This window comes from Rhinolophus sinicus, chromosome 15 (genome assembly GCF_057876585.1).
Source record: "Rhinolophus sinicus isolate RSI-liver-muscle chromosome 15, RSI-T2T, whole genome shotgun sequence".
NCBI classification, from domain to species: domain Eukaryota; kingdom Metazoa; phylum Chordata; class Mammalia; order Chiroptera; family Rhinolophidae; genus Rhinolophus; species Rhinolophus sinicus.
The window spans coordinates 24685122-24706257 of record NC_142515.1 but is presented as its reverse complement, the minus strand read 5'-3'; the positions used below and the strand labels follow the sequence as shown (position 1 = coordinate 24706257).

Below are 21136 nucleotides of genomic sequence, written 5' to 3'. Positions count from 1 at the left end.
TGTATTTTATCCTGGGAACAGTTACCTTACCAAAGTGCTGTAGCTATTTTTGAAAGAGAGAGAAAGCAAATCAATTATTTGTTCTTTTTTTTGTTTGTTTTCTCAAGGCATAGGAGGTATGCTAACATGGTCCTTGGGAGCTCTTCTCTGGGAACGTGCCTAAACCATCTAGAGGCTATAGTCATTAAAGACCCTTCAGAAGATATTTCAACTTCTTCAAATACCAAAATATGGTTGTGAAGTTGCTGCCACTTTCTTACTTTCTGTCTCTTTAAAGCAAAGTTTCCAAACTCAGCACTATTGACATTCCTTGTTGTGGGGTTGTCCTGGGCATTCAGCCCCCTAACCCCCATCCCGGCTGGCAACCATCAAAATGTTCTCTGTATCTGTCAGTTTGTTTGTTTTGTTTGTTTATTTTGTTGTTTAGATTCCACTTATAAGTGAATTTTTCTTTCTCTGCCTGACTTATTTCACTCAATGTAATACCCTCTAGGTTCATCCAAGTTATTGCAGATGACAAGATTTCATTCTTCTTTGTGGCTGATTAATGTTCCATTGTATGTATGTACCACTTCTTTATCCATTCATCTATTGATAGACATTTAGATCGCTTCACTATCTTGGCTACTGTAAATAATGCTGCAATGAACATATGGATGCATGTCTTTACAAATTGGTGTTTTGGGTTTCTTCAGATAAATACCCAGAAGTGAAATTACTAGGTCTTCTTTATCTATTGTTATAGCCTTTGTTTTAAAGTCTATTATGTCTGGTATAAGTATTGCTATCCCAGCTTTTTTTTCATATCCATTTTCATAAAATATCTTTTTCCATCACTTTAATTTCAATCTCTATGTGTCTTTCCATCTGATCTTGTACACAGCATATGTAAGGGTCTTGTTTTCTTATCCATTCCGCCACCCCATGTCTTTTCATTGGAGCATTTAATCCATTTACATGTAAAGTAATTGTTGATAGATATGTAGTTATTGCCATTTTATTATTCATATTTTTAATCTATTTTTTTCTTATTTTTCTTAAAGAAGTCCCTTTAACATTTCTTGTAATACTGGTTTGGTGGTGATGAACTCCTTTAGCTTTTTCTTGTCTGGGAAGCTCTTTATCTGTCCTTTGATTCTGAATGATAGCTTTGCTGGGTACAATAATCTTGGTTGCAGTCCTTGCATTTCATCACGTTGAATATTTCGTGCCACTCCCTTCTGGCCTGCAAAGTTTCTGTTGAGAGATCAGCTGACAGTCTTATGGGGCTCCCTGTAAATAACTAACTGTTTTTCTCTTGCTGCTTTTAAGATTCTCTCCTTATCTTTAACCTTCGGTATTTTAATCATGATGTGTCTTGGTGTGGGCCTGTTTGGGTTCATCCTGTTTGGGACTCTGTGCTTGCTGGGCTTGTATGTCTATTTCCTTCTCCAGGTTAAGGAAGTTTTCCATCATTACATCATTATTTCTTCAAACAGGTTTTCAATTCCTCGCTTTCTCTCTTCTCCTCTGGTACCCGTATGATGCAAATGTTGTTATGTTTGATGTTGTCCCAAAGGCCCCTTAAACTAACCTCATTTTTTTTATTCCTTTTTTTTTTTTCCTGTTCCCATTGGGTGTTTTATGCTACCTTGTCTTCCAAATTGCTGATTCAATCCTCTGCTTCATCTAATCTGCTGTTGATTCCCTGTAATGTATTCTTCATTTCAGTTATTATATTCTTAATTTCTGACTGGTTCTTTTTTATGTTTTCTACCTTCATTTTTATGTTTCTTATCTCTTTGTTGAAGTTTTCACTGAGATCATTGAGCACCTTTATAACCAGTGTTTTGAACTCTGCATCAGGTAGATTGCTTGTCTCCATTTTGTTTTGTTCTTTTCCTGTAGCTTTGTTCTGTTCTTTCATCTGGGACATGTTTCTTTGTCTCCTCATTTTGGCTGCCTCCCTGTGTTTGTTTCTGTGTATTAAATAGAGCTGCTATGTCTCCCAGTCTTGGTAGAATGGCCTTATGTGGTAGGTGTCCTGTGGGGACCAGTGGCACAGTCTGCCTGGTTACCTGAGCTGGATGCTCTAGGGGTGTCTCTTTTATGGATTGTCTGTGCTCTTCCATTGTAGTTGAACCTTGATTGCAGTTTGCACATCAGTGAGAGGGATTGACCCTCAGGCTGATTAGTTGTGAGGACTGGCCATGACTACAGTGGAGGAGCTGCTGTGCAGGGGCTGACCCTACAGAGCAGGGTTTGCTTTAGCAGGGCTCTGGTGCCTGACGAATTTGCCCTTTGGGTGTGTCATCTGTGGAGGTGGTTGGGTGGGGTTCTCTGGTGTGGTCTGGAGCTGGCCACCGGGGCCTCTTGGGAGGGGTTCTAATGCAGGGAAAGGTCAGCTACTGCCTGTGCCCTGTCCAGAACCACTTGGTATGAGTTACAAAGTGATCAGCAGATAGTTGCCACTTGTGCTGGGCTTGAAGGTTCCTGGGGGGAGGCTAAGCTGCAAACTGACGCTGGCTGCCATTAGTGCTGGCCTTGGGGCTGCTAAAGCATGAGGTACAGGGCTTGGTGAGGCCAAATGTTGCTTGTTCAGGGTTTGTGGACCTTTGAGAGATTTTAGGAAAGTCTGCAGCCTGAGCCAAGATAGGCCATTTGTATGGAAAAGCCACTTTTTGACTGAGTTGTGTTTTCATGTGTTGTAAATTTTCTTTATATATTCTGGATACAAGCTTCCTATCAGATATATGATTTGCAATTATTTTCTCCCATTCTGTAAGTTGTCTTTCGTTTTTTTTTGTTTTGTGGTATCCCTTTTTAATTTTGATGAAGTCCAATTTGTGTATTTTTCCCCCTTGGTTGCTTGTGCTTTTAATGTCTTATCTAAAAAATCAATTCCTACTCCAAGGTCACAAAGACTTACTGCTGTGTTTTCTTCTAAGAGTTCTATAGTTTTCACTCTTACATTTAGGCATTTGGTCCATTTCTAATTAACTTTTGTGTATAGTGTGAGGTAGCATCCAATTTCATTCTTTTGCATCATATCTTGTGGCTATCCAGTTATCACCCATTAGTTATGGAGTTCTGACTGTATGCCAGGTGCTAGTCTAGATTCTGGGGAAATGGAGATAAGTAGGACATACCTGTTTCCTCTCAGAGAGCTTACTATCATAGTGGGGAGATCACATATAAATAGAGAACAGCATGGTGAAATAATGTATGTATGATGTTAACACTGTGCCTGGCCCCTAGAATGTTTACAGCAAATGGTAGTTGCAATAATAATAATAATAATTATTATTATTATTATTATAAATACCAATAGAGAGGTATGTTCAAAATACTGTGGCAGAAGAGAATGACTAACTTTTCCATGTCTCAAGATTGGCTTCCCTTGGGGTCATCTCATCCCCCATCACTTCTGGCACCCAAAAAGAGGAAGGGTACAGGAAGATGGGTCTCTCAAAGACCAACCTTTTTGAGAGAGGAAGGACCTTAAGTATGTGTGTCGCGGGAACAGCTGGTTTTCTTGTCCCTGTGAGTGTCAGCTCAGAACAGGGTTATGTGATTGCTAATTCCTGTTACAGTCTGTACCCAAGAAAGAATGACGTCTTCATTTGTTTGTAGATCTCTACAGGCACTTGAGGGAATCATAAAAGTTGATTGTGGATTATAAAATGTTTCTAAATAGATTATCTAAGTACATTGTCTTGATATTATATAACTAGAATTTAAAATCTCTATTCCCCGGTGATCACATAGTGTGTCTTTAAATTGACCTTATAAAGTGTAGACCAATGGAAGATATTCACATGAAAGTTACAGTACTCTTTATGAAACACAATAAAATTTTGTTTCATATGAACTAATCTCTTAGTGGCAAGAAGTATGACTGTATTCTATATATTCTGGGCTCCATGTACAAAAATTATCCAATTATAGAAAATAATTTTAAGAAATCACTTTTACAAGTTTTTCCGTTATACTTATTTTGTCATCTGCTAGCACGTGTTAGCAGAAAAATGAGAACCGGTGCCATAAGTTTAAGAACACTGTGTTGGAAAAAAAACTTTAAATTCAGCATATTCTAACAAGTAACATAATCTAATTTAAGCTACAAAACCCTTCAGTTGGGTAGGATGCAGTTGTTTCAAAGAAGGGTATTTTTAAAACCACTGAGACAGAGTTTAAATTTTAATTTAAACACATTGTATTTTATTAAAAAGTAAAGGTTTTGGTGCCTGGTTTTAAAATCATCTATCTTATCCCCTATGGATTTTTATTCAGTCTTAGTTCAGTTCTTCAGGCATTTGTTGGCGGCCTGTTACATGGAAGGTGCCCTATCTAACTCTGTGTCCTGAAGGAGATTATGATTTGAGGAAGAAACATGGGCCAGTGGAGGACACACACATTGCTAGTAATGAGAAGGAGCAAATTGTGTGATCATTGCTCTAACGGAGATATCAAGGGCTTAGAAACACAGGCAAGAAGAGGCTGGTTCAGATTCAGAATGGGGAACATCCCGGAAAGCTTTCTTGAGATGCTACCACCTGAGCTGGAACTTGAAGGGCCAATGGAGATGGAATGGGAGAAGGAAACAGTGTGAGCAAAAACTTGGAAAGTGTACATGGAGGAAACAGAGGGAATGCGGGTAATCTGGGGCACTTGGCATACAGAATGATTGTGGAATGTAGAAAGATAGGAAAGAGCCACATTTTGCAGTCTTTATAATACTAAACTCAGGAATCTGGATTTGATTCTGTGCACAGTAGGGAGCGCTGGAGGGTTTTTGAGCAGGTCAGGGGCATGATCAAATCAGTTTAGGGGTAAGTAAAGGACAGGTTGAAGGTGGAGAAGAAATTAGAGACCACTCTTGAGAGACCACGCTAGAGACCAATCTTTCCAATTAAAAATCCCCTTTGGTAGCTTTATTGTAATTTGAAGCATTTGGTACAGAAGCTCATGTGTTTAAATGTTAATGGTTAATTTTCCCTCCAGCAAACTGACTATTCCTCTTATCTGAAATTTTTTAGCAATACCCAAGCGAAAGTTTATCAAAAGTAACACTGATAAAGCATGAACTTCCTTCTCTTTTTTTGCAAGAATAACATCCTAGTCAGTACCCTAGGTTTTCTCCTTAAATGTCTCTTAGACAAGGAAAAGGACCACCCAGATTTTCACTTGAGAAACGGGATCAGGAAATGTGTTTATCAGCAGATGAAAACAAACCAAGGTGAAGCAGGTAAGTTAGGTAAGACTTGGTCCCTCGGTGAGGACTGAACCCAGGTAACTGCCACTTAGGGGTGGCTGTGTAACTTTAGGCATGTACTTAACCATTCTGTGCCTCAGTTCTTTCATCTTTAAAATGCGGATAATAATAGTACTTGCCTCAGGGTTTGTTATGAGGATTAAATAAATCAATATACGTAAAGTGTTCCAAAGAGTACCTGGCACATAGTTAAAGCTCAATAAATGTTAACTATTATTATTCAGTTGTTGGGCAAGAAAAATTAACTAACTGCCTATGACACATTACAGTTTACAAAGTGCTTTCACACATCCACTAGGTCATTTGAGCTCCACAATCCCCTTATGGGTACCATTTTATTTTGCTCCCAGATTCTGTGAGTCAGGAATTCAGACAAGGTACCGCAGGAATTGCTTATCTCTGCCTTGCAGTGTCTGTGCCCTCGGCTGGGTTTGGAGGACTTTAGAGGATGGGGCTGAATCAGCTGAGATTGCAGATCCACTGCCAAGATGACTTCTTTGCTAACCTGTCTGGCTCTTTGGTGGGATAACTGGAAGGCCAGGCTCAACTGGAACTGTCACCTAAGCACCTATATGTGGCCATTCTACCGAGGTGGCCTCAGGGGAGTCATCAGACTTCTTAGCGTGTTTCTGTTGCAGAAGCCACACGCTTTTCATGACCTAGCTTCAGAAGCCTCATAGCAGACAGACGCTTCCCTGTCTCTGTTGGTTGAAGCACTCACAAGCCCCCCCAAACTCAAGGGAAGAGGATAGAGACCACACCTCTCCATGGGAGGCATATCGGAGAATTTGGGGGCCATACTGGTTTTATTCTCTAATTCTCGATGAGACAATTGAAACTCAGTAGAGGTTAAATGATTTGACGAGGGTCATTTGCACAGATCCTACGGATAGTTAAGGGATAGGGGATGAGAGAAGTTTGGAGGAGGAAAAGTCTTCTAACCTAGTTCTTCTGACTTCAGGTTCTTGTTCTTTCAGTTAGACTATTTATCCTCCTTCAGCTTGGATATACAGTTGACTCTTGAACAATATGCCTTTGAACTGCGTGGGTCCACTTATATGTGGATTTTTTTCAATAAATACAGTCGGCCCTTTATATCCATGGATTTCACATCTCCGGATTCAACCAACCATGGCTCAAAAACAGTATTTTTGCATTCCCACTACTGTTTTCAATCCCCATTCGCAAGAGGCTGACTGTTGAGTCAAAAGTTATATGTAGATTTTCAACTTTGTGAGGGTCAGTGCCCCTAAGCCTCACATTGTTCAAGGGTCCATTGTACTTGCTAATATGTGAAAGTTAAAAGAAAAACAATTGAACTGGCTTTGTGTATATTAGTAACTTTCCTAAAAAGAAACAGATGGAAAAGGGTAAGTCTTGCATGTACGTGAACTTGTACACTAACTTCGTATTTTTAAGGAGGTCCTGGGACAGGTTCAGTCTCGGAATTAGCCAGAAAGCAATTTTGTATACTTTTCTCACACGGAGAGGTCTCTGAAAATATGTCCCAGATGCCTAACTGTGACTTCATTTGTTCTCTAGGAAAATCTCACCTGGCCATTGTTCAGCGGGTGAATAATGAGGGCGAAGGGGACCCCTTCTATGAGGTGATGGGCATTGTCACACTGGAGGACATCATAGAGGAGATCATTAAGTCGGAGATCCTGGACGAAACTGACCTCTACAGTAAGTGCATGGCCTTGGCTGTTGTCTGAGGTCATCTTATTTTCCTCTGAGGCCCTCAGAGCTGGCTTAGTTTGATAGACAGTGTGAAAGGGTGTCGGGACAAGCCCCATGCGTTGCTGTGTGTCAGCCCCCTAATGCAGGTACTTGTACGGCAATACACCCCACCTTGAATCACCTCTGTGTCTCTGAGAATATCCTAATTAAATGTTTATCAGGAGGGAACCTTCAGGAACCAAGACTATGAAAAGGACACCTCCTGGCCTTTGGATGAGAAAGGAACTAAAGGAAACGTAGTGTACCTTGGGTGGCCACTCTGCCCTTGTTTCTGTCCCCTGTTGTTGTTGTTTTGTGTCTTTGTTGATTTAGATGCAGACCCCCAGGACTCCCTGGGGTTCTATTCAACAATCTACTCACACCAGAACATCATACGTAATGGAGACTGTCATGAGATTGCCCACCGCAACCTAAGCCAAGCCTTAGAAGTCCCTTCTGAGACCCTGCTCTTCTCCCTATGCTTTTTCAGCCCTACCACCTGGTTTCCCCTTCCCCTCTCTGCCTCACTCCTGGCTCCCACCCCTGCTCCCTTCTTTCTGCTCTTCTCATACTGCTACCCACTCCTTCTCAGGAACAGTATGGACTCTTCTATGCAGATAATGACTACTTTTGGTTCCCGAGCCTTAGCAAAGCTTTTCTTGCAAACGTTGCAAAGACAGGCTTTGTCTCTGGGATGAGAATGTCATCTAAATCCGTGGCGGTCCCCAGGTCGGGAAGTGTTTCCTCTGAATTTCACCTCGTGGGACAATCTCTTCTCCCTCCCTCAGATAACTCATTCCAGACCCCTGTCCTTAGTTTGCTAGAAGCAGCCAGTAGAAAACGCGTTGACACTGTAAGGCCGTGAGCAGCACAGAAAGAATGCCTTCCCTTTGGACTGAAAAAGAGATCAAACCTAAAAGGTGAGCCAGGCCTTGACAGAGCATACCAGGAGTGTCAGAGTATCTGGTATTGCTGTGAGGCCCTGGCCAGGTCTATCTTCTTCAAATACAGCTTGACCTCTGCCTCCCCATTCCCTTCTCCCCGTTCCGCCTCTGCCCACCAGAATTCCCAAGTGGCTCATAGATACATCGGGGAAGACATTCACACTGAAGTATTACTGGCTGACAGTAGCAGTGTAGTCTACATGAGTAAGCTCCTCCGAGGGCATTTGTTTTAACAACCTTCATGTTCCAAATGCTCACTATGAAAACAAAAGGAATGAAGAAGGAGATCAGAGTAGTGATTCTCCATGATGAAATGCTAAATGACATTCTGATGGAGGAGGGAGAGGGATATTTAAGCAAACATGTCATGCAAATCAGAAGCTTGCTCACTAGTGAGAGCAAAAGAACTGGTCCGATACAAATGCTTGCTGCTGTCTTGCTGAGCAATGGATCCTCTTTCTAAAGGAGAGGGTTAGTGTTTTCTCACCCTTGTAAATAAGCTTCTGGCACGATTCCTTAAGAGTTGTGAGATAGCCGAGGAGCCAGGAACACTGTGTTGCTTCTCACTTGACCCTGACCCACAGGAAGGTTGGGACTGGATCTCATCACTGTTACAATCTGAGCAACAGGACTGTTAGAGCAGGGCCCAGAGTCCAAGGCAGGCCCAGAGAGAGCAGTGCGGTGGAGGGCACTTTCTGCCTTCTAGCAGGAAACCCAAACAGTGTGGCTGAGGTGAGCTCCAGAAGGAGAGGGAGAGTCCAAGGCAGCCAGATGTCAGCCCTGGTTCCTTGTCCCAGGGGTTCATTCCCTTTCATTTCCACTGTGTCCACTCAGCCTGCACTGGAAGTTCCCCGCAGGCCGGGTTTCTCTCCAGGCCAAGTTGGGAGAAAACCCAAACCCCTTTTCCTGCCCCCCCTTAGCACAGATGAAATAGGTTGGAAGTTTCCAAATTGTACTCAGAATTAAGGGAAAACAAAAGAGATATGACTAAAGCAAAAACTCCCCCTCCCCCGCACACCCCCCCAAATTGTTTTAAAACAAGATTAAAAGAAGAAAGGAAAAAAGGTTAAATTGGAAAAAGCAAATTTTATCGATCAATAATCGGGCTCTCTGGAGTTCCTCCAGGTCCTGCCGGGGGCCCCCACCCAGAGAACCCACCTTTGTAGCTTACAGGGCTATTCCTATTTCTTCTCCTTTCTTCTTCCCTTTATCTCCCCCAATTCTCTCCCCATAGAGGGGCCAGAGTTGAAGCAGGAGAATTGTGAGTAGAAGGAGATGGTGAGCACCCTCTTCCTTGGGTGGCATGCTTCAGGTACTGCTCAGAGTGTGGTTTAAATCAGCAGGAAGAGACCAGGTGAACCCAGCTCTGGGGACAGGAGAGGGACCGAGACAGCAACCCTCTGGGATACCCAAACCCCTTTTGCTGAGAATGCAAGTGCCTAATGTTTGAATGCCCTTTTGTAAGCACTTCACAGATAGTTTCTGGTTGGAGTCTCATCATAGCTGCCCGAGACGAATAGGAGTTATTATTATGAACCTCATTGTGTAGATTAAAACAAATCTTCTGATGCTTAGAGCGGTGGCACAGCTTGTAAGTAGAGGAGCCAGCCCTCGAATCCTGACCTTGGGAGTCCCAGACCAGCCTTTCCCCTTTTCCACTCTGCCCCACCTGAGAGAGGACTACAGCAGCTCCCATCTTCTATCCCTTATCAACATCCTTCCACTCCCTGGGAGAGGTATTGTAATGTCACCTACAGCTGACACTTTGCAGAAATTCACGTGGTCCCAAACGATCCATCTGTCCTGTGTAACTCTGAGAAAACCTCCAAACTCCAACAGTGATTCTGAGATAGCTGCAATCTGTCCCTGTGACCCACAGCTGACAATCGGAAAAAGCAGAGGGTCCCGCACCGGGAGAGGAAGCGGCATGACTTCTCCTTGTTTAAGCTTTCCGACTCAGAGATGAGGGTGAAGATCTCGCCACAGCTGCTGCTAGCTACACACCGCTTCATGGCCACAGGTATGACTGCCCACCTGTGTCTCAACCCCAGGCGGCTAAAGCAGAATCTGGAGGGTGGGACCCAGGCACCGATCATTTTTATTACCTTGCAGCCTAATTCCAGTGTGCAGCCGGGACTGAGAACCACAGTTCCAGGAGAGGAGGTTGCATTAGGTAGGGTGACAGGATATCACCTAGTGTCATTTCCAGCCCCAGGCCTGGATCTTCTAGGGAGGAAGTGACTACAACCCAACTATGCTTGTCTCTCTTCTCCTCAGAAAAGAGCTAAAGAAACCACTGCTGCACTTTTCCCTACCTCCACTTGCTTCCTGGTGGGAGACTGAGGCCAAAAGGAGAAAATTAACACATTTTTTGCGGGAAACGAGTAAACTCATCATATCACCTCTAGTTGGAACCGACAAAAATTTTGCAAAGTAAATAAATAGAGACCTCTTTTTAAACTAAAACACTAAAAGTTTCATAGAAAAATATCAAATAGATCGAAAGGTATGAATATTTTACGGAAAGTCTAATTTTGGTGAGAAAATGTCAAAAAAGCCCCGCGTTACGACGCGATTTGGCAGGAAAATGCCCGCTTACAATTAATAACAAAACTGACATTTCCAAAATTTCCTGTTTTCTGAGGTGCCATTTCAGGGACATACATCTCCAGAGGGCATGGGGAAGGCCTGAGATGCCTCCACCCCCGGGAATCACAGGAGCCCTGCCAGCTGGGTGCCTGGAGCATGAATGGAGGGGGCTCTCGACACACATGCACCGGTTGCCCTGGCTGTGCCCACCCTCTCTCCTCCCAGCTGCTGATTCGTCTTGCCTCCCTCTGTCCCCTAGAAGTGGAGCCCTTTAAGTCTCTGTACCTCTCAGAGAAGATCCTGCTTCGGCTCCTGAAACATCCCAACGTGATCCAGGAACTAAAGTTTGATGACAAGAACAAGAAAGCTCCAGAACACTACCTCTACCAGCGCAACCGCCCGGTGGACTATTTTGTGCTGCTCCTCCAGGTGCGTGGGAAAGTTAGAGACCCTCTAAGGGCAAGGCGAGGGCATCCCCAGGCTGGGGAGGAATGGCCATGCCTCCCCAATGTCAGGTTCCAAGACTCGGCTGGCTGCCTTGAGAACAAGGCCATTAGGTGGGCATTTGTCCGTGACCCAAAGAAAGGGCCAAGTATGACTGGATGGTGTCCTGGGAGTCGTGGCATCTTGATGGCATTTTTTAGTCTGACCGCTCAGTGATATTTGTGGTGGGGTGCGGCAGGTACCCCTCCAGCGGAGGAAGTCTGCTTTTGAACTCCCAAAATGGCTGCCCTGCAGAATCCCTACCAGGAGCCAGAATCCTTGGCTCCTCCATTAGCTCTGTCACTATTTCCCGTCTCTTCCCAACAGAATCTTTTGATCCCTAAATATGGTGATTGTCTTACCATCGTAGTTAAGCTCATGTGAATTTAGATGTGGCCTCTCTTTGTTGTGATCCCCCGCAGTCTGTCTGCTCTGAGACAGTAGTTGCCTCACACCCATCCTTCCACATCGCCTCAAAAAAGTAGCCTCCCTTCTCCAAAAATAGTCTCATACGTCACTGTTGGAAATCAAGAAGGGTCCTGTCACACTGTTTAGATAACATCATGAACCTACGTGATCTACTGTCTTATACGTAATATAAACTTAACCGTTTTCAAGTCAAAAGTTGGAGGGAGGAAAATGGAGTGGCAAGAGTATAGGTTCAGAACTTGGAAAGACCTGACTTTAAAATTCCAATATCACCACTTCCTAACTAACTTTGACCAAATTCCTAACTAAACTTGGTCAAGGTGAGTTAGGAATTTAACCTCTCTGAGCCTCAAAACTGATTCATCTGTGAACAGGGGATGAAAGAAGTATGGGCCTCATAAGGTTCTGGGACCGACTGAATGAGAATCCCCACCACAAAGCAGTGTCCGGCCCATGGATGCACACTATATGCTACTCACTAACTGTCATTATTAGTGGTGATAAATTAAACAAGCTTACACAGAATCAGATTTCATCTCAACCAGACTTAGAGATGGTCTAATCTCTGACTAAACCAGTGAGGCAGTTTGCGGGGCCCTGGGCTAGCTGGTGCCTGGACCTGCCCCATGGAAGGGCCGTTAGAGTACGCAAGAAGAGCTCGGGGACTTGTGACTGGATGCTGCTTTATGAACTAAGCAATTAATTTACCACCAAGGGCTACTGAAGTGGGAGGTGCTATTTCTGAAACGTAAGTCTGGATAGAACTCACATTCCCCTGTGGCGAGAACTTAAGTCCACTAGTTATCCAGACGGCATGCTTGGGGTTCTAGTCAATAATTGAACTGGAAGTGCGAGTACACACCCTTCTTTCTCCAGGGGAAAGTGGAGGTGGAAGTTGGTAAGGAAGGCCTTCGCTTCGAGAATGGAGCCTTCACCTACTATGGTGTCCCAGCCATCATGACCACCGCGTGCTCAGGTATTCCAGTTCCCAGACCATAGCTTATTGGGGGAAGGAATGGGACGTTGTAGAAAAAAATATCTGGGGTCAAGTCTTGACTCCTGTTAGGGACCCTGGACACGCCATTGAACTTCCTGGGCTTCAGTGTCCTCTTCTGTACAGTGGGTGTAAGACTCCTTTTTCATTCAGAGAGATTGTTTACAGAAGTACATGGTAGATGGTAACATGATCAAGTGTTAGAGATGGACAGTGGTATTTTTAGGATGAAAAGATACATTTATTTTGCTTTTTACGCTACCATTTGATTGCCTGGTTTTTGCAGGGTTAATTGGTGCTGGGGGTAGGGTGGAAAAGGGAGAAGGCCCGTAAGAAAATGCACTTTCTGAATTGCCTCTGAAACCCACTGCATCCTTCTGTCCCTAGATAACGATATGCGGAAGGTGGGAAGCCTGGCTGGATCCTCTGCCTTTCGTATGTATCTCTCAAACCCCTCCCTCGTCCTCCCCATTGTAGTCCCGCCTCAGCCCACTCTGGGGACCTGGACCGAGCACTCTGAGCCTGGGCTGGGGCTAACGCAGCTGCTGGCAGCCTCTCTGTAATGCTCTGCCAGGAACACTGCCTCCTGCCAGGTACCCACCGACCACGGGGGCTTAGTTTCTGTGTGTCTGGAATGTTTGCTGCTTCTCTGCTCATGTGCAAGTGATAAATGGTGGGGAGGGAGGTTGTGGGGGGAGACATGATTTATTGTCACCTGCCAGGAAATGCAGGTGATTTGTGTGCTCTGCTAGAGGGTCAGCCTTTCCTTCTCTACTGATAATTTACCCACTGGCCTTTACTTGAAAACCTAATGTGCTGTTACTGTGTCTGTGAGGTTAGTAAGAAGTGACTGCAAGTTCTTAGGATGTAAATCCCAGGCTGGTGCAATCTGTTGCTTATCTGCTTCTCTTTCCTCGTTTGCCACATCTCAGCTGGTAGAGAGGTGTCTGCCAGCTAACTGTGCATGCTGACGGTGGGGGCTGGCTCAGGGCTGCTGGCTGGTTTGCTGTGCCCCTCCTGTGCTCTACCTTCTTGCTCTTTCCTGTGTAGAATTATTGCACTTGTGTTTCGAAGGCATGGCATTTATTGTGATGTAAGTGTGATCTAGAAAGAATTATTTCTCTAGATTTATTTTTTTTTTTGACTCACTGGTCTGAATTATGCATTGCTTTCAGCTATTAATGTTTACAGTGGCTATTTTAATGCCAAAGAAGGTGTTTTCTCTTATCATAAAAAATATTTTGCGTAGTACTTTACATTGGATTTCTCAGAGGGTCCCAACGCTTGATATCACAGTCATTGACACATGAAAGGTAGATACTGTTTTAACATAGAGAAACTAAAGAAATGACTTGCTCCCAATCACCCAGCAAGTTAGTGACTGACCCAGATGCATTCTGGTGTCCAGACTAGTTCACACAGCACAGTGAAATATAAATTTGAGATCTATCATATGCCAGAATGCAATTTCTGTATGGGAACAATTTACACTGTAAATTCACATCCTAGCCCAGCAGAGGGCTGAAAAGAAATTGGAGGAGCTGCTCAAACCTAAGGGGTCACCCAACATGAGTTGAAGGGGATCTGTAAAATAAAAAAAACCCTCGTACATTAGTATCCTTCTATAAACCAACAAATCTCAAGCAAGATTGCTGGAGGAAACATCAGTACTAAGAACTCTGATGGAAAAGGGATGGGCGCCAGGACCAGGTAAACCTTGGTTCTCCAAAGGAGATTTCCATCTGTCACCTTGCTCAAGGTAGAGTCACTTCTGGAATTCCAAATCTTACCTAGACATGTTGGTCCTGTTTTGGCTCTTCCAGACCAAAAAAGGTGGGCAATCTGGAGGAAAAGGGCTTCATTAGGCTCCCTTGCCCACCTAATTTAGATGGCCTTCTTTCTTAAAAAAAGAAAATCATTTTAAAAGGAAGATGTTATCTGGTTTCCTCCTTTCCTTCCTTTCTTTCCTGGTTTTGTCAGAATCCTCCCATTTTATCAGGATTAAACAGAGTAAAGGAGTCAACTTGAGACAGGAGCAAACTTGCAACACGGCTCTCTCCTTCAGTCCTGGTTGAACTAAAAGGAAGCATTCAACTCTTTCCCTCCCCACACTTCTGAGCATCTTTAGAAATCTTCAGGAGGGAACAAAAAAGTCGAATTTGTCTACAGGGAGTATAGAGACATTTTCCACCGTCCCCCCAGGCCCTCCCCACTTAGTGAAGTGTGACTGCCATACCCAACAGTTGTCCCTGGTGGACTTTCAGCCGGGGTCCAGCATCCTTCACTGGCCGGGAACCTCAGCCTGTAGGTTGCGGGAGAGCTTAAGGCTGAGCCACAGGCAGTAAACTCTTGTCTAGCAAACTGCCCCCACCCTTGAAGCCAACCTGGAGCTCTGTCAGCCTTTGAGGGTGATAAATGGGATGATGAGTTGGCCAGCACACTGGCCCTGTGACCCATCCCTCAGAGTTGAACTTGAGGGTACAGGTAAGTCACTGGCTTTCCTGTGCAGCGCAAAGGGAACACAGCCAGCATTGTCTCCTTTATCTTGGTTCTGGTTGCCAGGGAACCCAGGAGGACCATGGTCAGCCTGGCTCTCTGGAGGAACTGGGCCTGAGCTCAGAGTCGCCAGAACAGAAGCCCACAGGGCTGTGCAGGCAGGGAGAGAACAAGTCTCCCATCTGCTTGGCAGCGTATACATTTAACTTGCAGCCCAGAAGTGCTAGGATTCTTCATGAGACTGTGGGGTTTCTTATTCCAGTGCGTCTCACGTTAGAGACCCACTCAAGTATTCTTTGGCATCTCATGTCAGAGCAAATGACTGTGAGGTAAATATCAAGCTCGCCTTACACACACACACCCCTGCATGTGTGGGTACTTGCAGTAAAATCTTCTAGTACAGACCACAGAAAGCTGCCTATTTCAGGGCGCTGTCACCTGCAGACTGGCTTTATTTAGCTCTTGGAAGGGACTCAGAAGGGACTCTGATCAGATAAGACAGATGGAGACAGATTTCCAAGCAGAAACACTGCTTGATCAGGGTTAAGATGAGAAAAGGACGGGAGTACTGCTACACACAGCACCCCACTCAGGCCCCGAGTGATAACTAGCCAGCGCCATTTCGGACCCTGTGTGTGGGGAAAGAGAGAGAAGGAAGAGGGGACAGGAAGAGGCACTCCGGAGCACTTGTACTTGCTAAGAAGGGACGGTGAGTTAATCCATCAAGTTGATTCACATTAAGGTACTGGAAGTGCTGCCCTTCCTGTACCCCGAGCTTTCAGCAATGCACAGTCCCCACACTGTGACCACAGAGGTAGACCCTGGGGACCCCAGGCAGGATACAGCTTCCTCAGGGTGCCCCTAACAGGAGCATGCACTTAGCTTTCGGCCCTCGGGGAGGTGAGCAGACACATGTGGCGGCTGGGAGAGCCTGGCGGGAACGCAGTCCTGGGCTCCCCGCAGATTTGCTGGTTCAGAGAGAATGCTGCATATGCACGCTCCCCACTGCTGGTCTCGTCATTGGCAGGTCTGATTCCCTTAAGAATTATTGTGCATCTTTTGGGAAGGCCTTCAGAAAAGTCTTTTTCCTTTTCCTCTTTCTGGAGAGTGACTTTGTAAGAGGGTGCGATTTCCATGTTTTCAGAGGCAAGATTCCCTTTTGCAGAGAAATGTGATGCTGTTAAGATCCAGGAACAGACTGTCTCACCCACGCTCTTTGTCTCTCTTCCTTTTGTGTTTATCTTCCCCTCTGCAACTCACAAATCCTTGGCCCTTGACTTTAGTGCCCGTCTCTGTGTCCCATACCTTCGCCTTCAGCAGAGGGGACTCTCTGGCAGGCTCCCCAGGTAAACATGCATGGGTGTCTTGGGTCCCCATAGATCCAGGGGGTTTGCAGGAGGCCTTTGGCCTCTGTCACTGTCCCACCCAAGAATAGTCTCTCCCAGCAGGCATTCCCATGCCTGAGGCATAGCTGTTTGCACAGATAATACTCATTTGCACGTAGAGGCCAAGCTTTGCTGGTTCAATGGTGTCACTTGTGAATTAAGCTCCTGTGTCTGTGTATGGATATGGAGAAATAATGGGATGAGAGATGGTGTGACTGCTACCTCATCGTTTGTCTGACTGCAGAACGGAGGGATGAGGCGTGCAGTAGGAGCAAAACAGGAAGAAACAATGGAATATTATGCTTTATTCCTACTTTTCCTCTTTGATGTGGTCTCTGCCTTTAGCTAACCACTAACTCATCCTCATCATTTTCCTAATAATGATCCCTTGGGGTGGCCATAGTCTCTCTGGCTCTGTTCGCACAAAGGATGCTCTATGTAAAAGTTCAAAACAACTTTTCATTAGGTTTAACCTCTCGTTACGTACAAGCTAACACTTTCTTTTTAGTTGGATATAGCGGCTCCTCATGGAGCTGCACAGTAACTCAAGGATTGAGTAGAATGTAATAAATCTGAACAATCAGTTAAGTGTTTGTATTGTTTTCATCTCTAGAGGTTGATCTCTCAGGCCCAGGAAACAAGTAATCACCAGGCCAAGAACTTATTTGTTAAATTGCTCTGAAGTTAGAACACAGTCCAATTTCCCACACCCTCTACGTCTGTCTCCCTTAGCCTCAAGCCACAGCAATGATTCTGAGGCCCCGCCATATTCTCAGTCATCAAGAATCCAGTTATGTTTTGCTGTCTGCAGAGTAGACCCTCAACATTCAAAAAAGGCTGTGTCCTGAGACCGCAAACCCCTAAGTCTGCAATTTCAGAAATATTTATGTTGACTTCTTTCTCCCAAATCATTTTTCAATCAAAAATCATCTGGTTTCCATGTTTATCTGTATAAGACAAGTCAACCACATACACGAATTCCACCAAAGTTTTCTGTCTCATTTGACGGTGATTTTCCACCAAGAAATAAAATCTTTCTCACTTTGTGAGAGCCCATGCCTTCATGATGACCACCGGACAGTACAGTCCATGTGAGACGCCAAGCTGCTGCCCTCACCAGCTGACTGGTCTACTCCTGCATGCCAGCAAAATTAGAAATGACCACATCATGAACATTCAAGATCCTTTTTACATGTGAGGAACCTTGGTGAATGAAGAATGTGCTCTGAAAGGGAAGATGCACATTTTTTTCAAGATTTTCAACCAAAAGAATCAAAGCATTTTTAAAAACAATGAAAGCAGGGGTATATTTTCCTTTTTAGTTACCCCTCAGTTAACCAGACAACCTAGTTAATTGTAACTTTCCAGTTAAACTAAAGGTTAATTCTAGTTTATTGGTATTTATTATGAAAAATTTCATGGTAACCCAGTGTCAGACAGAGATTGTGGTGACTCATTCCTGCTGTGCAGGAGGCAGAGACTTCCCATCCAACTGGCTGGTGCCACGTGCTCCTGAGAGCTCTTTTAACCATCCCCCCATTTTCCATGACTGTGGGTGTTCAACCTAACAGGAAACAGGTGAGTGAAAAAGAAATGAGAGCAAGACCAGTTTATTACAACCCTTGGTTTAATTCTGCAGAGTGGAGCAGAGCAGGAGAGAATGAGAGGCGGGGATACGTTGCTTCTCCTGTGGCTTTCCTCTCCACCTTCTTTTGTCGGTTCTCTATCTATAGCCAACACCAAGGCTTCCCAGTGGTTGGGTGACATTCCCAGGACCTATATTATGGTATTTCCACTGTCACTCTTGTTTCTGTTGCCTATCACCAGAAGAAGCTTCAGTCATACCCTGTTTCCCTGAAAATAAGATCTAGCTGGACAATCAGCTCTAATGTGTCTTTTGGAGCAAAAATTAATATAAGACCTGGTATTATATTATATTATACTATACGATACTATATTATATTATACTACATTATATTATATAAGACCCGGTCTTAGAGTAAAATAAGACTGGGTCTTATATTATAGTAAAATAAGACCGGGTCTTATATTAATTTTTCTCCAAAAGACGCGTTAGAGCTGATTGTCTGGCTAGGTCTTATTTTCCGGGAAACGCAGTAGGAATTTTGTGGAAAGCAGTCCTGGGCAATTTCTGGCTCCATATTTGATTTGTATTCCTGATACATTAATTTACATACGTTGTGTCTTACCCCCATCATACACAGAGAAGAATATAAATCCTGGAAATTAATAGGGCCTTTAAGTTTGAAAAGAACCCTGCCATTTTATTTGACCCTCACAACCACTTTAGGAGATGAGCAGGGATTATTGTTGGGAAACAACAGGTGAGGAAACAGGCTCTGAGAAATTAAGCCATTGGGTCAGTGTCATAGGTGTAGTAAGAAGGTAAAGGGATGAGGACTAGAATCCAAGACTCTTGGGTCCTGCTGTCCTATAGCCGGGGACCTTACTGCCCCCGTGAATGTAGTTCTGTGCTCCCTAGAGGGCTGTGACTTGTTCTGACTTTGAAAGCAGCCATGCTAATGAATGTGGTGCTCACACTGGATTGAGGCCAACAGTCCCTTACACCAAATATTGCCACCATCATCTGTAGGGAGTTTCCTTCTATTTGAGCCTCAGTTTGAAATAAGGAGAGCAGAGTGGTCCAGTGTGTGGTGCAATTAGCCAGCTTTACAGGTGCTTTCATTTAAAATTGAAACTTCTGATGAACCCACTGAGAGTACACAGCCCCACGGCAGTTATCATTCCATCTCCCTAGATTCATTCCTTCTTTCTTCTCCCAACAGCAGAGATGATTTCAGAATCCTTCCAAATCCATAAAAGCAGAGAGACAGGAGAGAGGTCAGGAGCAAGGGTTCTTTTTCAATGCTTGTTTGTCTATTTATAATGTGCTTTGAGATCAATGAGGATAGAGTTTTCTCCCAGAATGTACCAGGAGTCCCTAAAAATAACCTTTTTACTTTGTGAAATGTAGTAAGTGGAAATATTCCTTTTGGTCGGCTCTTGTGTAGTAAACATTTGGGAACCATTAAAGCGCCATGTAACGTGAGCAAGCTCATCTGGGCTCCTAACTTGGGCTAATTTGCAGAGTTCACATTGTAGCTTTGACAGAGAGCTTTTGACATTTTGTTGTCTGTTGTTGAATATTACCCCAGAATGATGCATTTTAATAATCCTAGTTTGTACTCTTTTTAAAAAAAAATAAATTTTACTGGGGAGTACTGGGGGACAGTGTGTTTCTCCAGGGCCCATCAGCTCCAAGTCGTTGTCCTTCAGTCTAGTTGTGGAGGGCGCAGCTCAGCTCCAAGTCCAGTTGCCGGTTTCAATCTTTAGTTGCAGGGGGCGCAGCCCACCATCCCATGTGGGAATTGAACTGGCAACCTTCTTGTTGAGAGCTCACTCTCTAACCTCCTGAGCCATCCGGCCACCCTCCTAGTTCGCACTCTTAAAATCCATGTAATTAAACTCCTTTATGCAGTTTAGAGAGTACAGATGGTCCGTGTCTCAGTGACCGTGACCAAAGTGGGCTGTTCCCTCTTGTCCCTTTCTGATGCTCCAAAAGATATAAGCAGGTAGCCACTAGACCCTACTTTCCCTTCAATCCCCAGACTGAACAGGGGAGTGAGGATTCTTCTGTATCATGGGCCCTTCTCCCCACACAGAGTTGTGAACTTTCTCTGGATACAGAAGTCACAAGCGAAGTAAGAGTCCCAGAGCTGTGTATAGGTTGTTGCGGCCCCTGCCTATTTGTGCAGAATAATGGGAGATTCCATCCAGCCCCAAATACAGTGCAAAATCCTCTTGCACCCCCTTTCCCACCCCCAATTTTACCCCAGTGTCGTCTCCGCCCAACCTCAATAACTCCAATTTGCCGTCCAGGGCACATCTCTCCTGCAGACTGACCAGGCAAAGGCTGCAGGAACGAGGTCTGCCACATTTCACCATAGCGCTTGGAGGTCTAGAGTAGAAATCGCTACCCTATCACCCAGTCTCTCCAGAGCCAGGCTCAGAGTTTGATGAGCAGGAGTCGGCAGGGGACATGTTGGCTGCTTGGCCTGCCTCCTGTTGAGGGGTCCTGTGGTCAGTTTTACACATCACTGTTTGCTCTGTCCCCTTTCAGATGTCTTTGCCTTATACTTAGGGTTTCCCTCTTCAGTTCAGTCCCCCAAGCTGTGCCTCTGTGCTCTTAGGAAACGCCAAGGGGAATTACACAACTTGAAGTCGTTTGCCATGCTGCTGGGACACTCGTCTGTTACTGATTTCTTCTCTTCTTTTATTAAAAACATTTCCATTTCCCTCACTCAGAAACCTCTGCGTGTATGTGCACAATTACCAAAATGCCAAGTCATCAGCATCCCACCTATTGAGGAATGTCAGGCTCTGGGACATGAAAACATTGATCTTGCACAACACTCAGAGGAGCTGGGACTTTCTTTGTCATGAAATGAGGGTTCCTTTTTCTTTGAAAAATTACTTTTATAGACCTGGCCTTTGTCAGACAGTTGTATCTTTTGGCGTTGGGGTTCATTTGGGGACTTTGTGAATAAACCATCAATAGCATTGTTTTCACTTTTTTAAAAAAGCCACGTTTCTCCTCCCAGCACAACAATGATGTCGCTTGTGTGTGCCATGCAGGTCGCTGTGAGTGACAGCAGGGTGACAGGCCTGTGCTGGGTGCCAGTGAGGATGAGAGCTTTGGGGGCGCAGGGGTGTCGCTGCTGCCTCTGTTTCCAACGGGGAGAAGTGATCCAGGCAGAACGTTCTGTGGATGGAAGTTGTTGGGGAGATAAGACAGGGCTGTGTTTCCCTGTCATCCTCCTTG

The 21136-nt window shown here is 44.6% G+C and overlaps 1 protein-coding gene across 4 annotated transcripts in view; it reads left to right on the top strand.

Moving 5' to 3' along the window:
* The window catches only part of CNNM1 (cyclin and CBS domain divalent metal cation transport mediator 1), a 57451-nt gene that overhangs the window by 16423 nt on the left and 19892 nt on the right, over positions 1-21136 (top strand). For 3 of the 4 annotated variants that reach the window (XM_019724864.3, XM_019724861.3, XM_074339230.2), the window contains exons 2-7: positions 6797-6940; positions 9797-9937; positions 10766-10935; positions 12295-12394; positions 12800-12847; positions 16192-16254. In XM_019724864.3, coding sequence (XP_019580423.2) covers positions 6797-6940; positions 9797-9937; positions 10766-10935; positions 12295-12394; positions 12800-12847; positions 16192-16254 — 666 coding nt within the window. The remainder of the gene's footprint in view (positions 1-6796; positions 6941-9796; positions 9938-10765; positions 10936-12294; positions 12395-12799; positions 12848-16191; positions 16255-21136) is intronic. The other variant, XM_019724863.3, reaches the window with a different exon arrangement.